The sequence below is a fragment of the Cyphomyrmex costatus genome, unplaced genomic scaffold (genome assembly GCF_001594065.2).
Source record: "Cyphomyrmex costatus isolate MS0001 unplaced genomic scaffold, Ccosl1.0 scaffold825, whole genome shotgun sequence".
Lineage (NCBI taxonomy): Eukaryota > Metazoa > Arthropoda > Insecta > Hymenoptera > Formicidae > Cyphomyrmex > Cyphomyrmex costatus.
Genome location: NW_017280403.1, coordinates 215,273 through 226,023, shown reverse-complemented (window position 1 = coordinate 226,023; position 10,751 = coordinate 215,273). Strand labels below are relative to the sequence as shown.

The window sequence follows — 10,751 nt, the reverse complement described above, 5'->3', positions numbered from 1 at the left end:
AAAATATTTTTATTATATGTCTAATTTAATAGTGTATTTCGTAATTAATGTGTAATTTAATAGTATACAGCATGCTTTAATAATTATTTTAAAAAATATGTACTATATATATCTTTATCTTTCCCATTGCAATTCTCGACAGTCTTTTCTCTACAATGTATATAGTTATGAAATCTCTCTCTCCCTCTCTCTTATTACAATTCTTCTAAAAAGATTGTTCTACTTACTTCATGCCTAATTATTGTTTATTTTGCAGTAAAACACAAAACATAAAAAGATTTTAATTATTGAATAAATAATATTAATTCATATATAACTTTTTTAAGTGTATTATTATAAAGTAATAATTGATATTGATAATAGTATTTATTCATCTTTCATAGACTGGATTTAAAATTTATATTTGTTTATATTTTCACTGATTCATTTTATATTCATACTGTAAAAAGGAGTGCAAATAATAACAGCAAACTGGTTTATACTACATTTTTTGACTTGCTACAGGCGGTAAGTAACGTTCAATCACTTTAATCATTTCTTTTAGCTATAAGATTCCATGACGGGAAAAGATTTTTGTATACGATGCACAAGTAAGATGGGAGATAATTGCAGCGAAGTCGAGGTAAACTTGGTTGTCCACTATACAAAACTTTTATATGCACTTCAATTTATCTGTCCGACAAGGTATTTATCCGTTGCACATGTCTCAGAAACGCAAGATCAGGTTCTTCGGAGGACAAATTCAAAGAGACAATGGAACAAGTGGTCATGGCCGATCAAGTTCGTTATTACCGCCTATCACGGAAGAAAGATAGTCTTATTAAATTTATTTCATTGCTTCAACGTTCAATGTCTGCAACATTTTATGTTTATTTTATTCAATAAACATAAAATTGATTTAAATAAATTCAATCAAATTAAAAGCATTAATTAAGTAAAAAGTTATGCTCATTTAAAAATTAGAAATAACAATTTTGTCAACGGCATTAGAAAATACATTTGTAAATAGCTAAGCTGTATAACAAAAAATAAATATTATTTTGGATACTTCATAATTTATTATCATCTTTTATATTAAATATCGATATAAGATGCCAAAAGAGCATTAAATAATTATTAAATTGTTAATCAATTTAGTTTGTGATAGTACTGCGGTAGTTTATTAGAGTTGCATTTCAAGATCGACAATTGTTCGGCGCGCAGTTAAAAAAAGACTACATATATCAGTATATAAATTCACGCGAAATTATATATAAGTAACTAAGATCCAGCTAGATTATTATAGACTTCTATTCGTATTAGTTATGTTATTACATTAATGGTTCTTTAAAATTTAATATTGTAAATTAATTAATATTGTAAATTAAATTTTATTTATAATTTTATGTATTTTGATATACCTGTGTGTTTTAATAATTTTATATAGATATGTTGAAACGGTTTTATTATACAATTAAATCAGTATATAAAGTTATACATTAAATTTGGTATAAAATTTGATGCAAATTATAAATTATTTAAATCAGTTATATATAATTGTAGTAATACATGATTCAGTACAAAAATACAAAGATATTATTTAATAATATATAATACATTAATTACTATGTATAATATTTTTTTATTAATTTGTTGAATAGAAACTTGTGTGCACACAACATAGCACTATGGTTTGTGAGTTTATTTCTTACAACGAAGAAGATATAAACAATTGTAAGAACAATCTTACAAAAATAAAAGGACTATAAAAATAGTTAAGGCCTAATGTAACCAAATGTCATGGTGTGAAAGGCAAGCGATAAAAGTCATGAAAATCCATAGCAGTCTTTCCAGAGAATGTTTCTATCGTAAACATAGAACTTCGACAACAATATCCAATCACGATTGTTGAGATTATCGCAACCATGTGCAAATTTTGTGTGTAGCCGGTCATAGAACATCGATTCAGGGTGCATTGTCACAGCAGATGTAGAAAGAGGTAATCACGATGGCTGGCTCTTTAAAGTCAGCAGGCAGTAGTGGGTTATACCTTCAGAGTAGGGGAACGGCGCATATAAGACAGGATATGAAGGGGTCCCGTCCTTAGTTTATCACAAAATAACCGTACAACTCTGTTGGCCAGAGTCTTCTGTATTCTCGTTCGCATTAAATCCCTTCCTCGCATCAGTCTCTTTCGCGAATTTATCGACATTGCGATCACTTCTTGTGCGACCTTCAAAGAGTTGTCGGAAGAGTTGCTGGTGTTCAAGTTAAAAGTCTTTTTGTAAGCCCCTTGCAAGGGATAATCAATTGTATGGCGTGATCGCTAAGGATCTGCTCGCATTTTTACAGACGTAAGGACAAAAAAGTGAGGAGTGTCGTGTTTCTCGGCAAGAGTACCGACAGGATGGCCTTCGTGAGGATAGCTTCCATCCTGCTTCTGAGTCTTTGGGGAGCTGTCTTGGTGTCCTGCGAGGACCAGAACGTCACGGAAATCAACATCGGGCTTAATGAGCCAGATTTCCCCACTCGTAAGACTATCATAAAATAATTTTTTCCGCCTAATTTATATCATCAATCAATTGTCCAATCATTGTTATTAAATTGCATTTCACACGACTGTTAAAAGCTGAGACGCTGAACTGACACTAATTGCTATGCGGCATGCGTGTTTATTAGTCATATAATTCCGCGGTGGTAATATTCATTATAGATTCCTGATCGCCCATGACACCGCAACACAGACGCATACAAACGATTGTTTTTCATGAAGTTTAAAATTAAAAGTCTCATTAAAAATTCTATCATGCGTTGTAGCATAAACGTTTGTTAAAATTATAACTTCGACGCATATTTTTATTTTTACGGCCATTTTATAATTATTGATTTATTAATTTTAATCTTAATGTCGAAATTCATTTCCAAATGCTGTATAGCTATTATTCAATAAATATCATTAGAATATTATTAGAATTAAATTAGAATATTATTAGAATTAAATTAGAATATTATTAGAATTCTCTCTCTCTCTCTTTCTCTATTCAATAAATCATTATAACTTCAAAGTAAAAAAACGAGAAAGAGTCTATTCTTTCACGTACTTCCGGAGAAAAATTTATTATTATTCTATTTGATAATTCTTGCTATTAATAATTTGTTAAGGCCTATTTATTTGTTATATCTCTACATAAAATATATATTCAATTTTTTATATTAGTATTTATTCTACAGTGACAAGAGAGAGAGAGAATATGTACAATCACGTTGATTACGTGCGAACGGAAAAGATAATAGGAAATGATTACGCGAGTGTAATCTTACCTTGCATTTTCATTTACATTTTCCACTGAACATCTCGAGCATATCTGCCTTTCTCTTTCGTCGTAATCCGAAGAAATATAAACAATGGGCATACCGTATGATTACGTGACGGAAACCCATTGTCTTGATTACACCTGTACTCTCCACTGTGACTGCCAACCATCAATCACGCGAACTTTTCCGTGACATTTTCAAAATTTGATCAAAACTATACGTTTGACTTTTGCGAATTGACTTGCTTGCTAAAATATTTCGAAATGCTATATAGGTCAGTTTTCTGCATACTAAATTTAAAAATACTAAATAAATTTAAATTATTCGACTAAAATGCAAATTATTTTTTTATCCCTTAGGACAAAGTATTTCAATAAACTAATTAAATATTCAGTAACTATAATAATATTTCATTAGTTATTGAATGGTTAATCAGAATATTATTATAAAACATTTTTTCCTAAGACGAGGAATAAATTAAACATAACAATATTTATACTATACTATTTATTTATACAATAACTCTTTATATATAACATTAAATGCTACACGTATTTTACTATTCTACTCCGTTATATTATTACTTTGTATAAAATCTATATAGAAAGCAGTGCATAATAATATATAAATATTATTTACGATTATTGTGCACAAATTATTTTAATTTGTAAATAATAATATTTCAATAATAAATATAATCATAAATAGCAATTTAAAAAATAAAATTCTAATAATTATTAAAACTAATAATAGAATAAATAAATGTGTTAATACGAAATGCTACAATAATAATTTTAATAACTTTTAATAATAAAAGTGTTATTACACATTTATTTTGTTTTTTGTTATAATTAATAATAGTAAAAAATGGTATAAAATAAATATAAATTTTTTTTCATACAAATAGAGCAAGAATACAGTTAATACTGGAGCATTTAATACATCTCAAGTCAGAATCTTTTCATAAACATAAAAATGTATAAATTGAAATATGAACAAATAGACTGCAACATAAAAGCAAAATACGATATTGAAGCTTGTTACAAAAAATTTTAATGATATCGTTCCATGATTTTGCCGTATTATTGCAATCACTTTGCTTTTATAATTACAATTAGTACTCATTGTAAAAAGATTAGCTGCTTATCTAATATTTCTAACAATAATAATAGTCAAGCTAACAACATAATCCACGTGTGCAAAACGACACTGGCCACGGTGGTCTTCGCCAATATAATGTCTCGGATCATGGCGTAACGTTTCTCAACGGTGTGGCGAAGGTTATGTCAGAGATTGCGTAATTTGCGGTGTCGAGGATCGACGGCAATCGTTTGGAGAAAGTACCGGTAAAGTCGATGTTATAACGATGTACGCAAAGCACCACCGATTCTTCATTCCGTATACATTACAGTATGAGTGATGACATTTCTACGAGAAGCACATGTTGGATTAGTAAATTAAACTCTCGAAATAAAGGTGCAAAAGCTAAATCATATCTTCTTTTCAACACGTCATGGAAACGAGGGAGAAACTGGAGCTTTAGAAAATGTTTGACATGTATCTTTTCAAGTAGAACACAAGTCATGATGACACCAAAATTATATCAAAATAGCTCCGAAATGATTACTAAGCATCACTTTTCAATCAATCATGCACGATTCATTTTAAATCATCAAGATGACGTCTTATTCTGCTTAGATTTCTTCTTTATAAACCTTTTTCACTGCGCTTAAATATTTGAAAATCATTGCTTGAGTGAGTGTTAACTTATCTACAAGTTTTTGTTATATTTATGCCGAATCTTAATTCAGCAACACTTCTAATTTAATATCTTCCACTGTCCAAAGATTTATCATCAAGCTCGACATCACCACTTTTGAATCGTGTAAACCAATATTAGCATATACGTATGCAATCAGCAGTGCTGATTCTTATACAGTGTCCTACAAATCGACTTTCTTGTTTTGGTAGCGGTGAGCATTAGAACCCGTGCTGTACTTTTTCTTTCTTTGTTTTTTATTTTGCCCACGTTCGTTCTCGGTCGAGTCAATCGGTGTCTCGAGTGAAAGCGGCAACGTAATAGCCATGCCAGTGATGCGTCAAGTGGTCCAGATTCCTATGCGAAACGTAATAATAATACAAAAAAATTGAGTGTGAGAGAGAGACAGAGAGAGAATCTCTATTCTTTGACATAGACTTTAATAACAAAGATTAAATATTACCACATTCAAAATTGACTTGGTCTTGGAATTATTATTTTTGTCCTTTCTTGCCATTTCAGTCTCTCTCGTAGTTAACTGATGATTAGCATTACAAAGTCCATAAAAATAATGATTATTTAAAAAATATTTAAAAAAAGAAGACCTCTTGCAAAGCGATTCACTGAAAAACGGATTATTATTCCATATTGAGTAGTTCTCATTAGAACAAGTATACGTCATTTTACTACTAAGTACATCATTCTATTATACCATATCATGGTAAAAAATAAGAAGACCTCGACTGTATTGCTCAAGTTAATGACAAATGCTTTCTGGTAATAGTTCATTGAAACTATCATAATGTTGCATCGGTAATTTTGCTCATTTGAAATAATGATGAAATCGTAGTATTATTCAAAATAAATAATTTTATTGAAGCTTCTTTTAATGCAATAAAACTATGCAAAGTCTTAATGGCTTTTTTTTTAGAGAAATAAATGATACATCCTAGATTAACATTTATGTAATCATCCTAATAATTAATTAACGAGATAATTAAATACAAAAAAGAAATAAATACTAAGTATTGCATCACTAAATATTAAAATAAATAGAAAATAACTTTGAATTACTCTATAAAATAAATTTTTTTAAATAAGCATACAGCATGTATATAAATTTTTAATTATTTAATATTTTTGTACATATAATGCTTTAATATAACTATTATATAACATTTCGTATTAGAAATAAAAACAATAACTATAAATAATGTGATTTTAGAAAGTTTCACTGTTTCGAAAAATTACTCATTTTTTTCATGTTCTAGAAGCGCATCATAGCAGTTCCAAATCAAGAATGTTCCAGAGAGATGTGAAATTATCTCTTTTCAAACTGTAAAACATAAAGTACATATAATAAAAATCATTAATTTTAGTAAGATATTCTAATATATCCGCATATTTAAATCCGAAAAGTACATTACATGTACACTCAAGGAGATTAATGAGGGCCATCAAAATACGTGCGTTACCTGTAAAGACTAGCGATTAGCATTACTCAATATCGTGCATGTTACCATTATTAGCATGCCTATTATTAATTACATAATTTCCATTGCATAATATTTGATTGACCTACAGTAAAGTTTTTCTTTTTTTTTTCTCAGCCGAATATGTACTACCGTGCAGCAGGAAAGACCCAAAGATCGATGCGTGCTTTCTTAACACGCTCGCTCATATCCATCCGTATTTGGTGAAAGGTAAGTAAAACGGCAATTTATCAAATTAGCGTAATGCATGACACGCGCTACAGAAGACATAAGCTACATAATCGCATCACTTTAATCACAAGGCTCGGCATCTATTTGAAATAATTTTATTTAAAACACAGTTTTTACAATACAAGTATATACATATACTGTATATCTTGTATTTTGTATTTCAGCGGAGAGAATATATGAAAGTATTATGTATTTTATATTTGAAATTAAAACATTGTAAATTTTCTATATTTTTTAATTCAATTAATAATATTAATTGTCAACCTTAGAGTGTTTAAAATACCAAATAAAACATGCTTTCAATCATTCCTTATTAATACTAAAATACTTTTATATACTCCCATAAAACACAAAGTACAAAATATTTGCATGCGGTTCGTTGAAATGCATAATACAGAATACAATTGTCTTACAAATACTGTCTTTTAAATCAAAGTATTTCAAATATATATATGCTCTGTCCTGACTTTAATAGTGTTTACTAGTGTCTTTGGTCGACGATATTTTGCTTTACAATATAATTAAGAATTATAACATAAAAACAGAAAAAATAGTATTTACACATTAAAAGATTAAAAAAAACATGTAAATTTTAGGCATTGTAAAATTTTACTTACAAATACAAATTTAATTTCATTTATTGTAAAATCGCATTTCTTTATTAATATTTTGCTTAAAATTAAAAGCATACAATTTGTTATTCCAATTTATAATTGAGCGATCAATTTTGATGTGCTTTTCAAAGTTTCATTTTTATTTCTTCTTTTATATATCAATTACCAAAATAAGCCCACAAGTAATAAAATGTTAATAGCGATTGTTACATAAAGTATATTCTCATGTCGTAAGAGCGTAAACTTTCCTCGAGCTCGGTAAATATCGTGAAAATTTGTACAACTGATTTAGACTTACAATGATGCTTTATGTAATAGGCAAAGTCGGAACTCTGGACTTCGTAGAAAAGCATTGCAGCACAATTACACGCACGACGTCGTTAGAAAATATTGACTTCATACGACAGCGATTAATTTCGTAGGAGTTAAAAATTATTCAAATGAATATACGTAAATGAAACGTAAAATGACAGTTCATACTTTATAGAGATATGTTTTTTAAAAAATGAATTGAAAATCTATACAATATATAAAAGGTATTCAAATTCATACAAAATATAGTTAAAAGCATAAAAATAAAAAACTATATTACAATTATTTGAAATATCAAAAAATATATAAGTATTACAATTAGACAGACAATATATGTACATTATAAATTTGTAATCGACGTTTTGCGTCGCATCAAATTAAAATTGTTTTGAAGCATTTTATTCAATGTTTAATTTAAAGAAAAATTTAAATTATCAAGCAAATTTTAAATTATTTTAAACACATTTAAAACTAAAGAAAAAGTATATATTTCTTTTGATATTAAATTATATTTATTAAATGATAATAATAATAAAATTACAAGATTTAAGTTCATTTGTTTTACCGATTAAAATCAATACCTAATTTTCATTTGTCAAGTCGTAACAATATTTGTTTCATATAAAAGCTCTACAATTTGCACACTTATATGAAATAAATTTTCTAGATTAGTAAATCAGAATTAGATTTAAACCTAATTCGGTACGAAATTGTATAATATGAACGTATGTATGCATTGATGTAGTAATAATGTGTCAATATATAGTAAATCGTATGTGTGTAAAACAGGTTTAATCGGTGAAACAGCGATCTCTTTGGAATTCAACTTCTTTGGAATTTAGCCAGCAATATCCCTTAAATATATATATAAAATATATAAAAATATTTTATACACACATCACAACTATTTAACCATGACTATTGTGCCTATTCTACAATAGTCGTAAGCGTAGTTGTAAGTGGTTATAATTGTAAGAATTGTCCAATCAAGTTGAATATGAGGAGAATACTTGACTGTGATTGGTGAATAAAACTGATTTAGAAAACTATAACCATTTAAACGATATTATCAATAACGTAGTTAGTATTATTTGAACTACACAATTTGCAAAAAAAATCACAAAAATTTTACTTTCGCATTCGTAAAATTCATTTTTAGTTGATTTGGTATAAAAACAAGCCACAAATATATCAATTAAGAGTTTATACTTCTTTAATTAAGCAGATCATATTTTTATTAGTATAATATTAATAAAATGCAAGTTTGTTTCTGAAAAATATGGGGGTGTCGCTTTAGAAGACCTATATCAGTAGTGACTTTTCTCTACAGTTGCGCTTACGGCTATTATTGTAGAAAAAACAGGTATAAAATTATACATATTACATAAAATTATATAAATTTATCATATGTATCCGCGTCACAGCTGTTCTATGTTTAGCAACATAGAAAATTCATACAATTAGAATACGTAATAGTTACAAAGTCACTGTGCATGACCTTTCAGTGTGCAGATTATGTGTACACGTGATTGTAAAAATCTTTGAACTTTTCGATTTACAATTCAAAATCTCAAGATTAAGTCTACTAATTTTAATTAAACTTGCTTTAATCAAAAGCGCGACATTATATCACAAAAGTACCGTATAGACTTTTCATTATAAAATTTACTGAGTAGTGAGTTTAAATCGAAAGTATGACTAACATATACGGAAAGACCGGTTTCGCTGAAGTGTCTAAAAATTTAGCGAGATATAGATCTATAGAAAATAATTTTATTAGACCGTCAAAAATAATTACATATGACGCTCAAACCGGTTATTATGATGTCAAAAAACATTGTGTAGCGTTATTTGTTATGCTTGATTGTCTTACATAATTATTTTGATAGTGCAGTAAAGTTATCTTTCCTACTAAAATCCGTGCACTTCCGTTATTCTCAATAATTGTAAGCTAATTGGAAATGGTTTCTAATTAAAATTTCTTAATAGGTATCCCGGAATTGGATGTGCCTCCTATAGAGCCATTGGTGATCCCCGAACTAAAGATGGAGAATGGTCAAGGTCCGGTACGTGTTAGGGCGATTTTCACTAACATCACCACGATAGGACCAGGAAACTACAGTGTCAACAAAGTACGAGTGAACATATCATCATATAGATTCGATATGCACCTATCTTTGCCGAAGATTGATATTCATGGCAGCTATGACATAAATGGAAACGTACTTCTCTTTCCCATTCAAAGTCACGGCGATTTTTGGGCGTTATTCGGTAAGAATTCTCATGAGAGGTACAACAAAACGCTAATTTTACAATTTATTAAACAAATATGCCAGTCGGCTAATTTGCATATTCACATTTTGGTATTTATTCGTCATTTTAGGTGACGTAAAGGCAATCACTCGCATGCAAGGTGTCGAGGAAGTAAAAAATGGTACTCGTTACATGAAGGTCTCTCGATTGTTAATCGACTTTAGTCTCGGTCGAGCCAGATTTCGCATAAACGATCACTTGAACGGCAACAACGTTATCGGTCAGGCAATGAATCAATTCCTGAATCAGAATATTAAAGAAATAATTGAGGAAATGAGACCAGCGGCCAGCTCCAGCCTCGGTAAATACTTCAAGGATTTCCTGAACCGTGTTTTCACCAGAATGCCCCTAAAAGTTTGGATGCACGATTCGTAATAGTTCCCAATTTCCAAGGACGTACAAAGTTCACACACGATATCCATGTTGCATTACTTCATCAAAACGTAAGCGTACATTTCTTAATTGCAAAAAGGTATCTCATACAGCATAAATTATTTCTGTAATATAACTGCAATATTGCTGGAATAATCTATGGATACTATAATCCCTACTATAAAAGTACATAATAAATAGTTAGTAATCATAATTTGTTAAGATTTATATATAATGCGTAAGAGATATTCATGAGTAGCGAGCACTGATAAAACACACATAATCATAGTCATACAAATAAGATCAATGCTTTTTTAATGCAACTCACACTTATTTTAAATTAAAATAAATAATAACTATAAA

At 29.0% G+C, this 10,751-nt stretch overlaps 1 protein-coding gene across 1 annotated transcript; it reads left to right on the top strand.

The window, feature by feature from the left end:
• The first annotated feature begins 2,134 nt into the window (after positions 1-2,134).
• LOC108781500 (protein takeout) lies at positions 2,135-10,672 on the top strand. Its single transcript, XM_018549474.1, has 5 exons — positions 2,135-2,263; positions 2,332-2,510; positions 6,664-6,756; positions 9,693-9,974; positions 10,087-10,672. Exons 2-5 carry the CDS (start codon positions 2,387-2,389, stop codon positions 10,389-10,391), a joined length of 804 nt encoding a protein of 267 aa, XP_018404976.1. The 5' UTR covers positions 2,135-2,263; positions 2,332-2,386; the 3' UTR covers positions 10,392-10,672.
• Positions 10,673-10,751: the final 79 nt, after the last annotated feature.